Source organism: Amblyraja radiata, chromosome 10, assembly GCF_010909765.2.
Source record: "Amblyraja radiata isolate CabotCenter1 chromosome 10, sAmbRad1.1.pri, whole genome shotgun sequence".
Lineage (NCBI taxonomy): Eukaryota > Metazoa > Chordata > Chondrichthyes > Rajiformes > Rajidae > Amblyraja > Amblyraja radiata.
This window is the reverse complement of record NC_045965.1, coordinates 41,849,339-41,872,271: the sequence shown is the minus strand read 5'-3', so window position 1 is coordinate 41,872,271 and position 22,933 is coordinate 41,849,339. Positions and strand designations below refer to the sequence as shown.

At 38.8% G+C, this 22,933-nt stretch overlaps 1 protein-coding gene across 4 annotated transcripts in view; it reads right to left on the bottom strand.

Moving 5' to 3' along the window:
* Positions 1–22,933, bottom strand: part of LOC116977842 (phosphatidylinositol 3-kinase regulatory subunit gamma) — a 524,111-nt gene that overhangs the window by 7,273 nt on the left and 493,905 nt on the right. For all 4 annotated transcript variants that reach the window (XM_033028654.1, XM_033028653.1, XM_033028655.1 and 1 more), the window contains 8 exons: positions 15,265–15,376; positions 14,682–14,780; positions 12,495–12,675; positions 10,776–10,901; positions 7,077–7,219; positions 5,913–6,089; positions 5,730–5,804; positions 978–1,148 (listed from right to left, as the gene is read on the bottom strand). In XM_033028654.1, coding sequence (XP_032884545.1) covers positions 978–1,148; positions 5,730–5,804; positions 5,913–6,089; positions 7,077–7,219; positions 10,776–10,901; positions 12,495–12,675; positions 14,682–14,780; positions 15,265–15,376 — 1,084 coding nt within the window. The remainder of the gene's footprint in view (positions 1–977; positions 1,149–5,729; positions 5,805–5,912; positions 6,090–7,076; positions 7,220–10,775; positions 10,902–12,494; positions 12,676–14,681; positions 14,781–15,264; positions 15,377–22,933) is intronic.

Below are 22,933 nucleotides of genomic sequence, written 5' to 3'. Positions count from 1 at the left end.
ACCAGAAGAAAGACTGCTTTAATTGTTTGTGGCAATAGGATTTTGGATTTTTACTGTGGTTTATTGTGAATGCAGCAGAAAGGCATTCTTTTTCAGCACAATCACCCTTCTGAAGCATATCGAACTGCTCAGTCGCTCATACAGAGTACTGGTCATGTGCCAGACCTTGCAGACAAAGCCTTCAATATATTCCTCGATACTTGTTCTGAAGTGCTGGCTTCCCATAGGATGAGCCCTGCCCTAGGTCTGGCCCCAAACTGTGGAAATTGGACGAGTGAAAATAAAATTCCAAAAACGTCTGACAGAAGGTAAAGAGATTTCTAGGAACATCATGGAAAAGAAAGCTGTACTGATACATCCTTAACATTAAGACACCTGTCTTGCATACGACTCATCTATAGCACATCTCACATAGAAAAATGCTAATGCTCTGATACCTCTCCTATGCATTCCCTTGTATCCTTCGACTGATTTTCACATCCCATCATGTCGAATGACACCTCACATCCAATTTGCATTATCTCTTCCACACCAAAACTAACAAGCTTATGCATATATCATTGTTCAGTGACTAGAATCTTGCTTTCAATGTCCCTCTTTTTCCACTGACAGTTTCAATCAGATGTTGCTGTGCTTTTGTTCTGCCTTTAATACCACCAGATCAGCTGTTTTAACAAACCAAGAGTGACAATGATTCAAGGAAACATAGGAAGATCATTGGCATGGGATGAAGGGTAGAACAGGACCTCAATAAAGACTGCCAAAGTATGAAAAAATTGCGCAACACATTGGCAAAAATATATCAAAAATGAATTTAGATGACAAATTGTAAATTTATAATAAAATTCTGTACATTTCCTCCAAGTAGCAGGACAGCCACATATGTAATTTTAATTAAAGAAAAAATCCGATCTAACATTAGTAATTTTTTGGATTTGCCAAAATAAATCCTTAATAAAAAAGTCTAAGTTACTTACACCACAGAACAAGCGTAACAGCCTTTTTTACTGCTTTCTCTGATTAGGAAGGCACCATCTGATTTTCCTTGAAGTAAATCTTCAGCTTGTGTTCGATTAATAGCTCCTACAAACCAGGTCTTTTCATCATAGTGAGAAAGATTTTCATCTTCTTCAGTCATGAAATATGTGCTGAGGTGAAATTGTATATAACAAGTTACTTACTGAAACCTGCAGAGTGCATGTCAGTGATATTATCAATATGTTTTATTTTGTACCCAAATTTCAATAGCTACAAACCAAACCTAAATACGAACCCTATCCTAATAATATTGCAGCTTTCACACTATTAAACTGGTATAATGAATAGCACACAAAGGTTTTTCCAAACAATCGAGTAACAAGCCCATTTAAATAGATCAACACGACTGAGACATAGATTTGGCTCCATTACTTAAAAAGTGAAGAGATGAAACTATCTGTCTACTGGACCTCTGAGGTATTCATGACAACACAAGCACTTATTTAAATCATTAGCTTGACATTCACCATTACAAAACCAACGTATATAATCTGAATAGCATGATTAATTGCACAATTAATGATTTGCCGACAGATAGAAAAGCAGGTTTTGAATTGTGCTTTGAAAACGTAATGAGGAGCAGCACCAAATTTGGACTCCTGGAAAATAGATATTGATTCCAAGATTAGTGAAGTTTCCTACAGAACCAACAGTTTTAAATATATTTATTCTTCTCCCAATTAAAGGTGCCACAGATGGTGCCTCGCAGCGCCAGTGCTGCCTGTGTGGAGTCTGCATGTTCTCCGTGACTATGCGAGTTTCCTCCCAGTGATCTGGTTTATTTCCTCATCCAAAAGACGCGGATTTATAGGTTAATTAGCCTCTATAAATTGTCCCTAGTGTGAAGATGTGAAATTGGAACAACACAGAACAAGTCTGAATGTGTGATCGATAGCTGGCCTGGACTTGGTGGGCTGAAGAGCCTATTTCCATGCTGTGTCTTTCAATCCAGAGAGTTGTGGATCTGTGGAATTCTCTGCCACAGAAGACAGCGGAGGCCAATTTTACTTCGGAGTCACGTTAGTGACTACGTGAAGAACCCCGCCAGGACGCATGCGTGGCATATCGCTTTCACGCTTGCGAAACGACAGGCGGGGTGGAGTGTTCCCCCGCAGCGGTAAGTTTGAAACCGCGACCTGCAGGTAAGTGATTTACTCTGCGGTAGTTTTTGTCCCCGCGCTGTTTTTACACGGGGGGGGGGGAAGCTGGACAAAATAGTGTCCACAAGTGCTGCGAGTAAAGCTGGCTGGGGAGGACCGCGAAGTTGCGGGAGCCAGCAGCAGCTGAAGGCACAAGCCCCGTAAGTGGGATCAGCTGTGCCGACATTTGGTCCCGCGACGGCCAGAACACCACGGCCAGGCGGGAGACTATTCAGAATGGGGCCGTCGACTTTGACAAGTCGAAAACGGCAGAAGGCGGGGTGGAACGACGTTCCCCCGTAGCGACAATTTAAACCAGGACCTGCAGGTAAGAGTACTCTGCGGTCTTTTTGTGTTTTCCCATACTGATTACAGGTGGAGAAACCAACGAGGGCTGCGACAAAGCTGGTGGGCCAGCAGCGGCCAGCGGCACTTGAATCACCTATAATGGGATCAGCTGTGCCCGATGTCGCCTCCGCACCGGCCAGATCCACTCCGCGGCCGGGCGGTAAGGCAAAACAAAAAACCATCAAAGTCGTGGACTCAGAGGAGTCCGACTTTAAGCAGCCGCGGGCGGCCAGCGACCGTGAGCGCTGGAGGCGGATGGAGCGGTGTGTGGAGCATTTGCTCCAACGTGACAGGCTCCGGGAGATGGAGTCGAGTCACTGTGGGCTCTATGTAAAACCCACAGCAGCACCTCTTGTAGGGCTGCACAGTGCTTCTCCCTCGTCAGAGGGGAGTACTGGGGGTCAGTTCTGGGCTGATCCTGAAGAGGGGTTTGCAGAACAGAAATCAAGTGTGCAGGGGGTGCAGGAACGTGAAAATCTACTGGACATGGTGTCCAACTTCATACAGCCAGACCAGACTGGCCAAAACCTGGAGGTAACTGTATATCCCTGAATGTTCCTGTAGTAAATAATTGTATATGGAAACTCCTAAACAGCGGGGATAACAGCTTTCACCCGCACAGTGGATGAGAAGGACATGTCGCAGGACCAACAGGATGCACTGGCACTGCTTTGCAACACACGGCCATAGACAGCAACCTTACGCACCCACCAGTAGAACAAGACTGACTGGTGAAAGCTCGAAGGTCCGGTACACCAAACATGAGTTTTTCTTAACAGTATCTGGTCTATATCAGGAAGTGGGAGATGTATTGTCACAAAAACAGCATCACCTACAGAGATATGAACATCCCGTCTGTTCTGGAATACCTGGCAGGCCTCCATTATGATTAGGGGCTCAGTTATAGTGCCATCAACTGCGCCAGAAGTGCCCTATCAACTTATCTATGGCAAGGAACAGAGCGTCACTCTGCTGGGACTCACCCACTGGTAACAAAACCTATGAGGGGAATTTTTAATACCAATCCCCCAAGAACCAGGTACTCCCAAATATGGGATGTGAGTATTGTCCTGAAGATGCTCAGGAATTGGTCTCCAGCAACAGCTCTGTCCCTACATAGACTGACATTAAAAACAGTCATGCTAATGGCATTGGTCACGGCACAAAGTGTACAGTCATTACATAAATTAAGACTGGACACATGACTTCTTCATCTGAAAATATTACGTTTAATATTTATGAATTAGTAAAGCAGGACAGACAGGGATCAGCAGGCCTCAATATAGAATTTAGGTCTTACCCAACAGATGATCGTCTCTGTATAGCAAGACATTTGTCGTTATACATGGAGAACACGGAAATCATCAGAGGCAATGAGAAGGCACTTTTAGTCAGCCATAAGCAACCACACAAAAGAGTGACGGTCCAGACCATCTCAAGATGGCTGAAACAGGTTCTAATACAGGCTGGGATGGATACTAATATTTTAAAATCTCATTCCACCAGGGCTGCAGCTACATCGGCAGCTATGCAGTTGGATGTACCAATGGACCAAATCCTCAAGGCAGCAGGATGGTCAGGGGAAAAACATTCCAACTATTTTATCATAAACCAGTCATTAAACCTGGAACATTTGCAGAAACAATTTAAGTTCTGTAATTTAATTACCCCATAAATGGGGGCTATAATTTGTGTTAATCAATTCATGGATTTCAATGTCGGATTCATGTCTAAAATATGTTGACACAATTCCTCCTACAGTCATTAAGGCATATGTGATGCATGGACTTGTTTCCACGGCATGAAATCACAGAGCTTTGAAATCTTCACGTAGTCACTCACGTGACTCCGAAGTAAAATAGTAAGATTAAACGAGAACTTACCAGTTCGAAGTTTGATCGTTATTTTATGAGGAGTACGTTGAGGGAATACGTGCCCTCCGCTCCCACCCATGATCATATACTCAACTGGTATTTCTTCTCTAATCTTACTATGTTTAAGTCATTACAGTTATCTGTGATTTCACACCGCTGCTTTGAAGAATGACACACATGCGTCCTGGCGGGGTTCTTCACGTATTCCCTCAACGTACTCCTCATAAAATAACGATCAAACTTCGAACTGGTAAGTTCTCGTTTAATCTTACTATTTACTGGATGTTTTCAAGAGGGAGTTCAATTTAGCTCTTAGGGCTAAAGGAATCAAGGGATATGGGGGAAAAAGCTGGAACTGGGTACTGATTTTAGATGATCAGCCATGATGATATTGAATGGCAGTGCTGAAAGGGGCCAAATAGCCTACTCCTGCAACTATTTTTCAACGTTTCTAATCAATTCAATTAAAAAAAAAGACAAAACTAGAATACTGCAAATCTGAAATAAGTGTTGGAAATACACAGCACTGCTCTTAACTCGTTTCTGATACAACATCAACCTTTTCCTAGTTGCTAACCAGGTAAATTAATGAATCACAGATTTCTATCCCCTATTGCACTTAAAAGCTTGATCAAAGTAGATTTTTTTACTCATAAAATGTTGAAATCATGTTTTATTGCAAATAACTATCTCCTTCAACATTTTTGTAATGCTACTTTGGCTACATTACCACAACAAGGAAGAATCCTGGAAGCTGAATCTTAGTCACTAACACTCAGAGGAGGTTTATTTGAAAGCTGATTAATCAGTTGTTCAACTCCAAGTTAAAGTGGAAAAAATTGTACTTCTGAGGCAATACCTTTCCAAGTGCTGCACGGATACAGATTGAAAGATATTGGCATTCATAAATTAGAGGGCGTCTAAAAAAAAAAACAGTGGTACAGTGGCGTTGCAGTGGCGTTGCAGTAGATCTGCTGCTTTCCAGCGCCAGAGACCAGAGTTCGATCCTAATTATGGGTACTATTTGTACGTGTTTGCACGTTCTCCCCGTGACCATGTGGCTTTTCTCCGGGTGCTCTGATTTCCTCCCACACTCCTAAGACATAGTTTGTAGGTTAATTGGCTTTGTTAAAATTGTAAATTGTCCCTCGTGTGTAGGATAGCGATAGTGTACGGGGTGGTCGCTGGTAAGCGCAGACGCGGTGGTCCAAAGGGGCCTGTTTCCGCACTATCTCTAAAATCCAACCTTAAAGGTTGCAAGGATAATAGTAACAGTATTACTATTTCAGCTTAAAGTTTAACAAGTATTTACAAGAAAAATTACACTCACTCGTCTGTATTTTCATTTTTGATTCCTAGCCAGTCATTTATTCGTTTTTGACGTACTCCTTTGTGATTGAGCCATCTGCAAATGGACACAGTTAAAGACATAAATTGTTAATTGTTACACTCAGCCAAGTATGGCCCGTCAATAAAGTAAATTCAATGTCATTTATTTTGTGTCGCTACTTACACAAGGTACTGATCCCTGATCTTTCGCAGCTGAATAAGGTCTGGCTTGATGCTGTTCATTTTCTTGTCAATCTCTCTGTTATCAGACGCTTGTTTCTTCAGATCCTGTTCCAAGCGCATCTTGCTGTCATGGATCTCCCCAAGACGAGATTTGAGTTTTTCATAATTCATCATTATCCTGGCATACAAGGGAAGGTTTGTTTCAGTTTGCACATCAGGATACTACATGAATGGTGCTAACGGTTTATATTTATTGAGTCAAACTTAATGTTATATTTAGTACTTTTCTCCTTTACAAATTCACCCTTCCTGTATCTTATAACCTGACATAGGAAATGTGTATATATTGCTCACGAGGTAGGTTTACATAGGATGCACTTTATGAAAACAAAATTATCCCAAACACCACATGCCTTCAATATATGGCATTTTATGGTAATGTTGAAGATATTAAAGTGGAACAACAGGAGGCAGCAAGACACTATTTCCACTTATTGGAATGTCAGGGTTTAGGAAGAATAGTCTGAGGTTAATGAAATTAACTCAGATTAGCCATGGTCTCATTGAAGAGCACAACCAACAAGAGGGTCGAAAAGACTTACTCCCATTCCAGTGATTTAAGTACATTATGAAGGAGATTCCTATTGTGAAGTGAACTGATCAGCTGGATTCAGTTTCTGAATGTATCAGTTTGCTAATGTCATCAAACCAGGAGATAGTTAACAGTGGAAAAACTAGGATTAAAAGCGCCAAATGCATATTGTGGAATTAATTTTAAAACAGGCAGATCTAAAATGGAATAAAAGCCGAGAAATGCATGTTCTGATGAAAAGTAATTGACCGGAGACATTAACTGTTCTCTCTTTTAAAAAATGCTTGGGTTGGAGAGGATTTCTCATAACTTTGTATCTTATTTAGGATTTACAACAATTGCAGTTTTTGTCTGAGATCCAACAGATAGCAAGGAAGGAAGTCAATTTATGCTTCCAAGCTGAAGGGTATATTGGAAGGATGCAGGTGTGAGCATGCATGAAGGTACTGGCCATGTTGGTTAAATGACCTCCCTGTGTTGAACTTTTAAATGACGGTTAATATTAGTAGTATTCTGTGAGAGATTCACTGGGTTACTTCAATAAGTTATTATTTGAGTAAAAGCAAAACATACCGTTCAATTTCCTTCTCATTGCCTTCCCTGCGAAATCTTTCAATATATTCTTTACTGTAGCGCTCTTGAGTGTGACACTGTTCTTCAAATATTTGTATTGTTTCATTAAAGGCTTCAATTGCAGTTCTCTTCATTTGTATTTCCTGTTATGATTCAGATCAGTTTTATGGTTAAGTGACCAATTTATCAGTTGTAAACAATGTAATAGTTTGTCCATTAACCACTGCTATTAATAAGCTTTGATCAGCACTTCTCCGAGGGTAATCTCAATTTTCATGACGGGATAGAGTTCTCAATGCCCTGAAACCAAACAGCTCATATCACCAATACAATGCAATTTTTTTTGTGAAGGATCTAAATTTCCAGCTCATTTTGCAAACCATAGCTTAAGTGAAATGTTTAACAAGGAGAAACGACATTTGAGAAGTTCTGTTAATGTGAAATTTATCCCACAATACAATATCACACTACTGTATCAACAGCTGTGCAATGGTTTCAATTAATAATAGACAGAGAGTGAAGTTAATTGCTATCACACGATTTCTAGATTTATACAAATGCATCAGTATTCTATCACCAGCCAAAGAGAGCTGGTGTTTGAGGACAAACTCAGTACTGTAAGAGATCAACAGGCCACTTTGAACACAAGAATGCTCGTGCAAGCACAAGACAAAGCTTATCCAAGCACACTCACAATTTAACTAAAGTAGGTGCCAAAACATTCCTAATAAAAGGAAAAAGGGATTTGGGGACAAGTATATTATAATCCAATCTTTGAAGGATTTAGTACCAATTTTTATTAAGCCAAGAATCACAAGTTAGTGAACTTCATTGAAAAAAATGTTTTTATAATAACAAGGCTGCAGAGAGTGCATTTTGAAAGACTTGGCCTCAGCACACAGCTTGAAGCAGACTACAAAGGTAGCTTGTCACCTCTTTAAAAAATCCAACCAAACATGACTAAATACATTTTAAGGTAGCAATGTTTGAAAGATGGCTCTTGAATACTCATTGGCTCTTGCAAAAAGCCAAAGGGATGATTAGCAGATCGTACAGTCCTACATATTAATTGAAAGTTGATGGCAGTATCCAAGTATGTACAGTGCCCTCCATAATGTTTGGGGACAAAGACCCATAATTTACTATTTATTAGCCTCTGTGCTCCACAATTTGAGATTTGTAATAGAAAAAAAAAAATCACATGTGGTTAAAGTGCACATTGTCAGATTTTATTAAAGGGTATTTTTATACATCTTGGTTTCACCATGCAGAAATTACAGCTGTGTTTATACATAGTCCACCCCATTTCAGGGCACCATAATGTTTGGGACACATGGATTCACAGGTGTTTGTAATTGCTCGGGTGTGTTTAATTGCCTCCTTCATGCAGTTACAAGAGAGCTTTGAGCACCTAGTCTTTCCATCACCTTTGGAAACTTCTATTGCAGTTTATCAACATGAGGACCAAAATTGTGCCAATTAAAGTCAAAGAAGCCTTTATGAGACTGAGAAACAAGAATAAAACTGTTAGAGACATCAGCCAAACCTTAGACGTACCAAAATCAACTGTTTGGGACATCATTAAGAAGAAAGAGAGCACTGATGAGCTTATTAATCGCAAAGGGACTGGCAGGCCAAGGAAGACCTCCACAGCTGATGACAGAAGAATTCTCTCAATAATAAAGAAAAATTCCCAAACACCTGTCCAACAGATCAGAAACACTCTTCAGGAGTCAGGTGTGGATTTGTCAATGACCACTGATGACTTCATGAACAGAAATACAGAGGCTACACTGGAAGATGCAAGCCACTGGTTAACTGCAAAAATAGGATGGCCAGGTTACAGTTTGCCAAGAAGTACTTAAAAGAGCAACCACTGTTCTGGAAAATGGTCTTGTGGACAGATGAGACGAAGATTAACTTATATCAGAGTTATGGCAAGAGCAAAGTATGGAGGAGAGAAGGAACTGCCCAAAATCCAAAGCATACCATCTCATCTGTGAAACACGGTGGTGGGGGTGTTATGGTCTGGGCATCTATGGCTGCTGAAGGTACTGGCTCAATTCTCTTAATTGATGATACAACTGCTGATGGTAGTAGCATAATGAATTCTGAAGTGTATAGACACATCCCATCTGCTCAAGTTCAAACAAATGCCTCAAAACTCTTTGGCCGACAGTTCATCCTTCTGCAAGACAATGATCCCAAACGTACTGCTAAAGCAACGAAGGAGTTTTTCAAAGCTAAAAAATGGTCAATTCTTCAGAGGCCAAGTCAATCGTCCGATCTGAACCCAATATTGAGCATGCCTTTTATATACTGAAGAGAAAACTGAAAGGGACTAGTCCCCAAAACAAGCACGAAAAAAGATGGCTGCAATACAGGCCTGGCAGAGCATCACCAGAGAAGACACCCAGCAACTGGTGATGCCCATGAATCGCAGACTTCAAGCAGTCATTGCATGCAAAGAATATGCAACAAAATACTAAACATGACTACTTTCATTTACATGACTTTGCTGCATCCCAAACATTATGGTGCCCTGAAATGGGGAGACTATGTACAAACACTGCAGTACTTTCTACATGGTGGAACCAAAATGTATAAAAATGGCCTTTATTAAAATCTGACAATGTGCACTTTAACCATATGTGATTTTTTTTCTATTACAAATCTCAAATTGTGGAGTACAGAGGCAAATAAATAAATGATGGGTCTTTGTCCCAAACATTATGGAGGGCACCGCAAACCATCATGTATTCCTGTCATTACCAGTATTAACTACCCAAGCTAAAGTAATTTCCATATTGTAAAAGAAAATTAAAAAGCCCATTGAACAATCAACCTTAAGCAATCGTTACAATATTTTATAATTTGCTCCAGAAGAACTTCCGATAACACCCTGAAAAAAAACAACAAAAACATCCTATTCCCATTGCTCAGCCCTGCACTGCTTTCACCTTCCCCCTTTTGCCTCAGTCTTTATAAATACATCAAACTCAGTGCTAGCCATGGCTTAGCAGCTGGGACACTTGGCAAGTTGGGAGATTCCAGATTTAAGTTTGAATTTATAGACCTGCATACCAAAAACTACGATGAGACACGCTGCCATATTGAGGCATAACTGCAGAATTGAAAGGCCTGCTTTCACAACTTAAAAATGAAGCCCTGTATGCTCTCTCAGAAGAAAGTAGTAATCCCCAGCATTTCTAGCCAACATTTCACCCTTAACCTGATTATCTGACCATTAGATTGCTGGTTATGGAACTTACTGTATGCAACTGCCTACTGCATTGGCTATGTTGCAACCAAAACCACACATTCGATAAAATCATGTTGTCAAGTGCTTTGGGATGCCCTAAAAGTGAATGAAGAAACTTAAATTATAAATTCAAATTCAATTATAAATTCATGTCTCTTCAGTTAGCCTAGCAGGTTATCTACCATGTATCATTGCTGGTTGCTTAGGTCCACAAGATCTGATTAAAAGATGGCAAATAATATTTCAATAGAAGAAAGTCAAACCAGGTATTTGAGATTATAACACAATTCAGTAGAGATGAGTCTGAAGAAGGGTCTCGACCCAAAATATCACCCATTTCTTCTCTCCAGAGATGCTGCCTATCCTGCTAAGTTACTCCAGCTTTTTGTGTCTATCTTCGGTTTAAACCAGCATCTGCAGTTCCTTCCTGCACATACCTGTGACGTCCTTGTGTATTCTTCATAAAGCCGGTCATATTCTTTACTCTTATCCTGATATTGGTTATGGTATTCCTGCAGTTTTTTACCAACAGCATCAATATTATCTTCTTTCACCACCTGATCCTGTTAATAAAGTGAACCGCACATAAATAACTATATTCTCACCACCATTTGTTTCATTATGATGACTGCTAAAATTACACAAAATAATTCATTATATTACCAAAGTTTTCAATCTGCAAAAGGCAATTGTCTTTTCAACATTCACTGAATATAATAAACACAACATTATATATTATGACGTGCAGATAAAATCTTTCTGCACAAGACTGGTATTCCAGGACAGCAGTCGATACAGATTCTGCACTAAATAATCAGCAAGAGAGGCAGACCTCATGCAGCACCCGAGGCATCAGATTCACTTACTAATAAATATTTGGTATGACAGATTGATCTGTCATTATATTACTTTGACTGCATGAATTTTTAATGGACTGCCTTTTAAATGGTAGACTGTCCTGTTACAGTAAACGCTCTTAGGATATAGCACTCTCACTGCGCAACTCCCCAGAGAAACTGCAGCAGGAGTAGATCAATCACTCTGTCCATTGGCCTGATGAGAGTGCTTCACTATTCAATAAGATCATGCCAATAGTATTTCCATATGAAGTGATTCTCTGTATCCAAATGTAAAATTCTCCACATCACTCTTGGATCAAGTATTTTAAAGATTTACTGAGACATTCCAGATTGTCCAGTTAAAGCCAGCACTCTCGCTGATCTGAATCTGCCAAGCTCCCAAGCATTTGAAATGTTTGAGAGATTATCTTCTAAATTCTGGGCAAAAATAGGCATCTCCAAAGGAAAATGCACCCTCCTACACCTCATCTCAGGTATCAACCTGCATTGTGTTCCTCCAAGGATATCCTTCCTTGGGTAAGGAGTCGACAACTTTTCACAACATAGTGCAGTGTTCTTAGTGAGGGCCTATTTAATATTCTTTTGCACGTACTAAAATCAGTATGTAATGAGAGCAAAAACCATTGCCTTCTTAATTAATTGCTACCCCTCCATTTTAACTTTGATTCATGTCCAAGAACAATCTGGATATTCTAAATATCAACATTTCCCAGTCTGTTTGAAAACTTAATTTTTTCTGCTGAAATGCACCATTTTCTAAGTCGTATTAAATGTAATCTGCCTTTTATTTTCATATTTAACATCCATTTGGAGCAAATTTGCACCCTCCTCATAGTACCATTCCTTCAGTTTAATACTGAGAGTATATCTGGTTACATTACATTTTGACCATCATTGAAGTTATTGATAGAGATTGTAAATAACTGAGGTTTACCAATAATTCAAACGTGTTAATCTGAAAATGAGCTTTTTATATCCATTTAGTGTCTCAGATTCTTAATTCAGGTTTGTAGGATTGAAGAGAAGTTAATTTGTCAAAAGGCATTTTATCAAATGCTTTTTGAAAATTCAAATACATCAAATCTCATACACGCCTTGATAAGTTCCAACCGAAAATAATTCTCAGAACAAAGATGATTTGTCTTTATAAACAAGTGCCTACCATGTCCAAACATATGGTTTATTGCCAAACATTCCAATACCACATTTCTAACAATAGATTCTAACAATTGATTAACATTGCACCACACCTGGAGATCTAACATTAAATACAAGAAATATAAAAACTTGATTTACCTGCTGGAACTTAGATATTGGATACATTAACTTAACATCTAGCTTTGGGTTGTACTGGGCAAGGGACTCATGTCTGTAATGGTTAATAAGTTCCACAACAGAGTTAAAAGTGAGTGGGTCAGAGAAACCATATTTTCCATCTCGATGGTATATTTTAATTAGCTTGTTATTGCCTCCTTTCCTATAATAAAGAGACAAGAAAGAAAATTGATAGCCATTTGAGAAACTATACACAGACATGTGTCAAAGAGTTGCAATTAAACTCGAAAAGGTTCTTCTGTTGTTTTTTGTTTTAAATAGTCAGGCAAATTAATACAACAAACTAAAATGCAGCTGAGCAGCTTCAGTGGTAGAATACTGGACTATGACATGAAGCTACAACCTCAACTCCAATCTTCTTTTCAAATCTGTTTAACAATCTGCTTCTACTTTTTTTTTTTTTAAAAGATCATGGAACTTGATGAAAGCAACCCAAAAATAGAAACGGCAACTTATAGTACACATAATATATACATCTTGAGTTGTCAAATGCAGTGTCAAATGCACTGATTATCTAAAAGGTTTTAATGTTTTTATGTCCTGGTGCTGAAAATCAAAGACAATGGTTCCATAGAGAAAGCACGGCAATTATTAATGGCAATTTGCTTTTCACTCAAGGACAGGATAATACTGACTACTACATCTCAAAGTGTTGTAAATTTCAATACCATGTTCAGAGTATCCCCAGATTCATGGGATATTCCCTTTCCTTAGAGCATTCCACCATGTTAGAACAGCAACATAAGCTTGGGGCTTTACAACTGAGGTTGGTTGGCCATTGTCATTTCATGCACCCAAGTTCAAGTCAAATAAATTATTTTGGGTTTCATTAGATGTGTGTTAAACTAGGGATTGAGTAGTGAAGCAACTTGTCCACGGTATTTTAACCAAAGTAGACTTTTAATTAACTATTCTATCCAGTGTAATTCCTTGGGGGGAGGGAGACATTTCCAATACAAGAGAGCAAGATATTTGCCTCTGCAATAATTTACAGCAAGCCTATCCCATACCCATCATGCGTGTACTTTGAGAATTAGAACTTCCCTTAACAGTAGACACAATTTGATCATAGAATGTGTAATGTCAATGACAAGGCCAGCAATTAATACTAAATCCCAACAATGCTTAAACGGAGTGGCTGGCTAGGCCATTACAGAGTTATATTGTTGCAAGTGTGGAGTTTCATTGGTAAGAATTGGGTGGTCACAACTCTTACTGAAACAACTCTGGTCCATCGTCACGTGGGAAATGCAAGCAGATTTGAAGCAGCTGGAAATTTATGTCACTACCTTATTGATTTTTAAAAAGTGCTCACGGAGTTAAAAACTGATGATATTGTGACCCACTGCACCAAAATTGGCTGTTAATATTTATGGTAGAGGATTGATCAAGGAGAAAGGCAACTAATGTCTTTAGAAACATTACACAAATTAGTGCAGTTAGAAGTTAAATGGACAAAAGACTAAATCCTTTGGACACTTCTTGTGCATGGATTCTTATTTGAAGGCAACATAAAAATAAAAATGTAACAGTAGACTGGCTGCATTAATAAATCAAGCAGTAGTTTGTGCAATTTCAAGAACGATATAATTGAGAAAAAATTCTACAATTATATACATACAATAAATTTTAAAGTGAAACCAGTGGTTTCCGTTATCTGCAATGGTCATACCAGTTTTTAAATCATTGTAGAAACAAAATACATTTTGACGAGGCAATTTGTGAATTTTAAAATGTAATGAGGATACTTTGCACCAAAGATGACAGCTTCAACTTTCCCAATATTTAATTGGGATAAACTTTCCCCCTCCCCCACCCCCCTATTCTTGACTCTTGCAAAAGACTGTGGAGGCAAATAGTCAAGGAAGTTAAATTAGAATTGATAATTTATAAGAAGTTACTTATTATTTCCTTGGAGGTTTTTGTACAGATGTAGCACAAGGATGTGCGTAGGTGGTGTGCTGAAAATTGAAAGATCTCTCTGCACCATTTACATGTCACTTGCTGATAAGTGAATTACAAAAGGCAGAGTAGAATTTTTAAATCCATTAATTGAAATCCAGAGACTATGCCTAGTGAAAGATGTAAAAAATACTCTTGAATTTTGCCAGATTCTGATTTTTCATTGTTCTCCAAATGATTTTATACCTGAGGGTCAAAGTATAATCTCCCTGCATCTTGGTAGAAGCATCCCGCACTAGGAATGTACCATCTGGCATGTCACGCAACTTGTCATTCACTTCTTCCCTGTGGATTTAAAAGTGGAGGGATTAGAAGGTTCCAAAGGAGGTCACTTTTAAATGCAAAGCTATCACAACCAAAACTCAATTTGCTATGCTAACACTATAACAAGACTAGCAACTCTATTCTGAATACCTTTTCGTGCACATTTTAATTATGCGAAGCTACTCCAACAGCATTTAAAGGTGATAAAATACTTCTATTCATCTTTGTGCCTTTTCCATTTCCTATTCAAGAACATTCTGATTTTTCATTGGGTTTCTTGCTGATATGCTTATAGGCATATTATGAGCTTTTTTTTTTTTTTTAAAGCCATGAAGCTAAAGCTAAACAGTGCACAAATCTAATTTTGCATTTCTGTTAAATAGTAGTTGTAGGGGAAGCAAATTAATTTGGTGGAGGCTATTAATTAGCTAGTAAGTGGCTTTTGTTAAGCAAACATTGCAGTTCAAGTTGATAGGAATGCAATAGGCACAACAAGTATACCCACCTAGATATGTCTCCCCAGTACCATTCAGCATCTTGTAGAGATATGCTTCCACTATCTTTGATTCCATTGGCAGATAATGACATCATGGGTTTAGGTGGCTTTGGAGGAAGAGCTGCAAGCAATAAAAAGAAGCATTGATGTAGGAACAGTACAACGTTTGCAACACAATGAAATAACTATTTCTGAAAGGTTAGAGAATAATCAGGACTTCATAATTTACACAAGATATACTTATACTCTAGGTGTTGGCTTGTTCATAGCTATCTGTGAGATATTCTATTGTATTTTATTAATTTCTCATAGGCAACATTCTACAAACTAGTTTAGAAGCTTACCACCCAAACAAATAATTGACATACATTTTAAATGAACAATGAACTGACGTGGCAAGTATTGGCAGATGCAACAAGCTTTATTTGCCGCACTGCAAGAGGTTTACAGAGCTGAATTTTCAAAAAAAGTCAGTGAAAATAATATGATTATGACCCAATGTGATTTATCAGTACCGGATTTACCAATGTAAAAGTATCTCTGAAGTTTTTGTATAATTTGCTTCTGGTTGTAAAATGATAAGGAAATCCTTTGTAGACCTCACTACATTTATTTTCTCCACAAGAGAAAAAAAGACAAATATAAATAGAACAAATTATTACATTGTCTGGCTGTATAGTGGAATGCAGGGTTAAGCAATTGAATCTCCTTGCACACTTCAGACAATTCTAACGGGCAGAGCTTGGTGCCTCGAGTGCCATGAAGATCCAACTGGTACAAGCTATTCCAAACCTAAAGAGCAAATTAGAAGTGCTTGGGCTTTATTTATCCATTCATTTCTTTTAGAGGATATTGTGATGGAAAAATTTGATATGACCCGAGCTACAAGCAATGTATGTTGAGAGATGGAGCTACCTACATTTAATTTATCTGAATTTGTTGATTACATAATTGTGTGGTATGGTAAATTATATAGGTATGTTGCAAAGCCTACCTGAAGCGTCGTTGAAAATCTGCCGCTGCGGGTGTGCGCGATTTTGGCGCCGTTTAGAGGGGGGTGGGTTTAAAACGCGATTTTCTCTAGGCTGTTCAAATCGAAGATGTTCAGCCTAGTTAATTATTAACGAAAAATCGCTGGAAGACCCCGTCGCAAAAGCTATTATTAGTTTTAAAGGCCTCGTATAATAGTTATAGTAGTTTAAAAATCAATCTCTAAACCCGCGACCGCCAGCAACCGCAGGGTCTCATAAAGCAAACAACTGAAGTTAGGCTGTATATTTTTACATTAAAAAGGGCTTCTAAAGATCCCTTTATACAAAGTTTAATATTGCGAGTAGCTCATTTTGGGCCCATTATATCCCGCAGTATTTTTCTCGGCATTTGGGGCACAAATCTACCGCAATGTGAACGTTCTAAACCAGCGCGTTCACAGGGACTCACTGGAAAGCTGATTTAAATGGGCATTTATTTACAGCAATTGAGCACTAAATTCCTTCCATTTGGTCTATAAATTAATGTAAATGAGATTTTAAAATCATGTTTTATTGTGAATTATTTGTGAATATTATTTGGACATTTAGGCTATTTAAAAATGTTAATCATTTATTAAGAAATGGATAGATGTTTAGATCTAGTAATTGAAGTCTGAAATTAGCTACAATTAGGTAACTAACTAATTATATGCTTTAATTTCAGGTCATCCAAGTAAGATTATTTTATATTTGTTTCAGAATGCTTCAATCTATGATAACTGAAAATTTCATTCAGTTCTCTTAATTTTTAAGAAAGTTATGGGCTTTTGACTGTTCACGATCACAGCTTTTTTGTTATGTCCATAGAAAATCAATAGGGAACAAGATGCTCATTTCCGAGTATGAAAATGGCCATAACTTTTTAAATACTTGAGATATGAAAGTGAATTAGGTGTCAAATTAAACTTATTTTTATGCTTTATCTGATGGGATAAATTACAGACTTGATTTTTAAAATCTCAAAATTTTGTAACATTGCTAAATTATACAGTTGACAGCATAAAGTTTCAATAGATTATTGATAGTTTTTACGCACATGCGCAGTTGATCTAAATGACAAGCAACTTATGAACGGAACAGTTAAAGACTTTAACTTTTCAACGAAAATGGGGGAGAAACATGTTAAATAATATTAAAATAGCTAATTGAATTATCTTGTCTTTATCTCAAAAGGAATGGAACATTGCAGCTGCAAACATTGCAGTCAGGTGAATATTGCTCCAAATAGATTTCATCAGCAGGACTATACTCAGAACAGAGTACCAACTGAAAATTAATATATTAATCTGGGAGAGGTCATAACAAACTCACCTCAAAGGATTAAAAGGATCAAATTGTATGGGCAGGCTGCATAAACAAGACTCGTATTTCTTTGAGCACGGAAGTTTAAAGGGTCAATTAACAGAAGTATTAAAGATGACTGAATGATTTGACATAAAAATAATATTTTCTCTGATGAACAAGGCCAGGGAAAAATAGCATAACCTTAGAAAATGCTAGATCAATGGGTGAAGAAAGCCCAGAATTCTTTCCAACCAACACCAAAACTGCCACACCTCGACCAAACACACCCTGTAGTCAAATGTAAAATGTAAAACTGGATGATAGATATGTGCACATACTAAGGGTTATACACAGTTCATCCAGATGAAATTAAGATAAAGACTAGGCACTATGTAACTATTTGGTGAGAACGATAGAAGGTCTATTGCTGTAAATATGTGAAGGAAGTGTTCAACCAACTTGGATCAGATGCTAGATTTCATAACTTCAAAATTAAACACCAAACTCAAATTATCCAAATTTCCTTCCTTCAATTTTTTTTTAGAAACATAGAAAATAGGTGCAGGAGGAGGCCATTCCGCCCTTCGAGCCAGCACCGCCATTCATTGTGATCATGGCTGATCGTCCCCAATCAATAACTCGTCCCTGCCTTCTCCCCATATCCCTTGATTCCACTAGCCCCTAGAGCTCTATCTAACTCTCTCTTAAATCCATCCAGTGATTTGGCCTCCACTGCCCTCTGTGGCAGGGAATTACTCATGTTTATTTAAAAATCAGTCTTTTAAAAAGAAATTCCTTGTAGGCCTTCCCTTAGCTACGAAAATGATGACTAACAAACATGGACTAGTTTGAAATATTGGAAATATAATAGTATAAGTTGCATTTTAATGCTTAAGCAAGCTATACAGCAACAGAAACATGATATTTTATCTGTCAAGGCTTAAAAACTTAAGAGAATTGTTTACAATTAGAATTTGGGAAGCAGGTTGAAACATGAAATTTGTGAAGAGTTTGCCCTCAAACAATTAATATGCCAAATTGGAGATACAAGTGACTTCAAGCACTGGAATCACAAAAAACAAAACTTTTTGCTTAAAATGCTAAATTGTGTTATTTTTCATAATCACCATTTTAGGATCGGCTATTCGAAAAGATCTTTTTATTTAAAATCTTTAATCACATGACATTTTTCTTTCATTGTGCACTGCAGGACATTACTCACACTTGATAGGAAAGTTTTACTGGAATACTTAAAATTTCGTGTTCTAAATCCAAGCATTTCAGGGAACTGAAAAACCAATCACAATGTCTAAAGGTGAATTTTTATTGTTCGATTTTCCAAACTCACTTTCTGTTATCTGCATTTTAATAACAATCCCAACACGTGAATAGCTCTTTTACTATGGGACATCCTTCCATGAAATTGAACAAGAGTTGTGAGAAGCCATGGTGATATTCAGCCTGGAACTCCATTCCCCATGAATCTTTCTGTAGGTTGTTTAACTCTTAAGACAGTTCCCTCAGGGTTCCAAGACATAACATTCCATTTAACAAGCTTTCCAAAAACTGACCAAATTTATCTGATAAAAGAGTGCTACACATCACCAGGCACTAACGCCAAACAAACTCATTATTTTTGTGGACTGTTGTAAAATGTTAAAACTGCATAGTAGGCTATTAAATCCGGCAAAATAAAAAACACTTTATTGGCAGTTTTACTGGGTGGCGGTTGGAAGAGGTCCAGAAATCTCTAGTTTAACCCCCAAAAAAGTTTAAATTCCAATCTGCTCAAATGACCTTTAATGTGAAATACTGCAAGGGGAATGCGATCAAAATTTGAGGTGGGTGTTAAAGCACAAAATAATAATCGACAACATATAATAATCCAACAAAATTCTCATGTTGACTTCTCTAAGCTAACAAATATTTCTGTTTAGTCCAGAAATATTTGTTAGCTTAGAGAAGTCAACATGAGAATTTTGTTGGAACATATTTATGGGCCTTTCACCTGCTGAACACAACTACGGGAGCCATATTTGAAAAATCATCTATCAAATGTGATGACAAAACCAAAATGCACCCATTAATCTAGTTGTTTGATGTTCCACCCTTCCTCAATTTCCATGTATTTCTTCCCACCATACTTTTTCATTGGTTCCTCAGTCAGTTCACCATTATGCTCTTCATATCAAACGTATTATGCCCGTCCAACTTAGGAAACCTGAACGGAAACCTCTGGAGACTTTGCGCCCCACCCAAGGTTTCCGTGCAGTTCCTGGAGGTTGCAGGTGGTTGCCGGTGGTTGCAGGTAGTGGAAGCAGGTAGGGAGACTGACAAAAACCTCCGGGAACCGCACGGAAACCTTGGGTGGGGCACAAAGTCTCCAGAGGTTTCCGTTCAGGTTTCCTAAGTGCGACAGGGGCATTACACCGACACCAAGACTGTCCTCTAAAAGCGTGGCAATCACTGGACAGAGATCACTTGTGATCACCATCTGATTTTTTTTTCCTCTTTGGTTAAGGCTCCATTTTCATTTGCAGTATGTTACCAATGGCTGGGATTAATTACCATAGTCATTGTACGTTGGGCCATTCCTTTTCCTGTTTGCAGATGACAGCAAAATTGAGGGTAAAGTGAATAGTGAAGGCTATCTAAGATTAGAACAGGATCTAGATAAACTGGCGGAAGTGGGCCAAGAAATGGCAAATGGAATTTAACTTCAACAAACGAAAGGTATAGCATTTTGTAAAGTTAAACAAGGGCATGTCTTGCAGTTAATGGTAGAAACATAGACATAGAAACATAGAAAATAGGTGCAGGAGTAGGCCATTCGGCTCTTCGAGCCTGCACCGCCATTCAATATGATCATGGCTGATCATCCAACTCAGTATCCTGTACCTGCCTTCTCTCCATACCCCCTGATACCTTTAGCCACAAGGGCCACATCTAACTCCCTCTTAAATATAGCCAATGAACTGGCCTCAACTACCTTCTGTGGCAGAGAATTCCAGAGATTCACCACTGTGTGAAAAATGTTTTTCTCATCTCGGTCCTAAAAGATTTCCCCCTTATCCTTAAACTGTGACCCCTAGACGGTGCTGTAGATCAGAGATAACACAAGATAGGGGTTATATAGTTCCTTTAAAGTGATGACACAAGTAGACAGGGTGGTGTAGATGATATTTGGCCACTTGTCTTTATTGGTCAGGGCAGCAAATACAGGAGTCAGCGAGATCACATCAATACAATACAATCAGTTTTATTCGTCACATTGCACATAAAGTGCAAGTGAAATGAATTTGCCAGCAGCGGTACAATGAGAAAGAACACACAAAAACACAATAAAATTTTAACAAAAAAACCCACCACAGTATTCATCACTGTGGTGGAAGGCAAAAAATTTGGCCCGTCCTCCTCCATTTTCCCCCGTGGTCGGGACCTCAACCCTCCGCAGTCGCCGCTGTGGGCGTCCAGATGATAAAAGTCAAGGTAAGTCCTGAATCGGTGCATCCCCCACCGGAGACCGCGGTTTCAGATTGGTGTAGGCCGCAGGCCAGCGGTCGGTGATTTAGAGTTCGCGCCGCAGCCAGAAGCATCGCAGACTGCAGGGCCGGCAGTCGAAGTCGAAGCTCCCCTCCAGGGATCCCCAGCGAGGGACCCCGCTCCCGATGGTAAGTCCATGCCGCGCCCGCGGTAAAAGTAGGCCGCGGGCCGGCAGTCGGAGTGGAAGCTTCTTCCTCTCCCGGGTCCCCAACGTGAGATCACGGGCTGTAGACACCACGCCAGCTGGAGCTGTGCAGACCGCGGCTTCAGGCTGCTGTTTGCAGTCTTGTGCAGTTCTGGTCGCCCGGCTATAGGAAGGAAGTCAGTAAGCTGGAAAGAGTGCAGAAAAGATTCATGGGGAGGCTTGAGTTAAGACAGATTGGATATGCTGGAATTTTAGTTATAATTTTGGAAGTATAGAGGTTGAGGGGTGTTCTTATAGAGATCTACTAAAATAATGAGGGTATGGATAGGGTGAATGGTTAGTCTTTTTCTCAGGATAGGGGAACTTAACATGCGGGGGAATAAATTTAAGGTGAGAGACAAAAGATCCCAAGGGACAACTTCTTCCACAAGATGGTGGTAGTATATGGAACGAACTGTCAGAGGAAGCTGAGGAAGTAGGTGCTGCGATGTTCAAAGACATTTTAGCAAGTACATGGATAGTAAACGTTTCGAGGGATGGGGACGAAATGCAGCAAATGGGACGAGCTCATATAGATATCTTGGTCAGCATGAATGACTTGGTACTGGTTTATTGTCATGTGTACTGAGATGTAGTGAAAAGCTATGCTTGTGCTCTATCCAGTCAAATCATACTATTGACAAGATCAATCAAGTCATAATGCAACAGGCAGCACAGAGTCCCAGAGTGTAAAATCTAGTATTACAATATCACAGCATTAAAGTTAGAGAAAAAGTACAAGGTCTACAATGAGAAAGGGTGTAGTCCCGATCTTCCAACCTATCTGATGGGAGGACCATACTGCATTTCGTTGTCTCTGTATTGTACACCGACAATGACAATTAAAGTTGAATCTGAATCTGAATCTGACCAGTCATCTGATAACAGTCGGGAAGAAGCAATTCCTGAATCTGTGGCAAGTGCTTTCAAGCTCTTGTCTTCTGCCTGACAGGTGAGGGGGAGAAGAGGGAATGACTGGGGTGAAAAGGCTCCTTGATCATTTTGGCTGCTTTTCTCGAGGACCTTCTCCATACTGTAAAACTGACTCTATACAAATCAGTACTCAAAGGAGCCATTGCTGCTTGTATTTTGATTTGAAATGGAATCTGGCACACACCCCAAAATGCACCTGCTAAATAGGTAAATAGGTTAAGTTTTGTTCTGTTCATTCACAGTAACGTTTGCGCAAAGGTGAAATATATTACAAGACCCATATTTGTTCTATCTCATCATGGACAAACAGCTTAGATACATTAGAAGATTTTTGAACCTATTGTACAATGCCATCCCACACTCATGGTTACGACTAAGCAAGCAAAACAATGCTGATGGATTCCTCTATTAAACATACTTGAATGGGTGAATGCTTTTTTATCTTGCTCCCATTGTACAGTAAAAGTGCCTTTGGCAATATAAATGGGTTAATGTTTCTGATCCCAATTGATTTTGTTCACTTTACACAAGGAGTTACACAATTTTTAATCAATGCACTGTGAATGCACCTTTTGCACCTTCTCTAGGATACCTCAAATTTAACCTTCATTAATGCAGTTCACCATAATGAAATATTTTCATAATGAAAAAATATTTCTGTTCATTTTTAAAAGAAAGCTTTGCAGCATTTTGACATATGTCA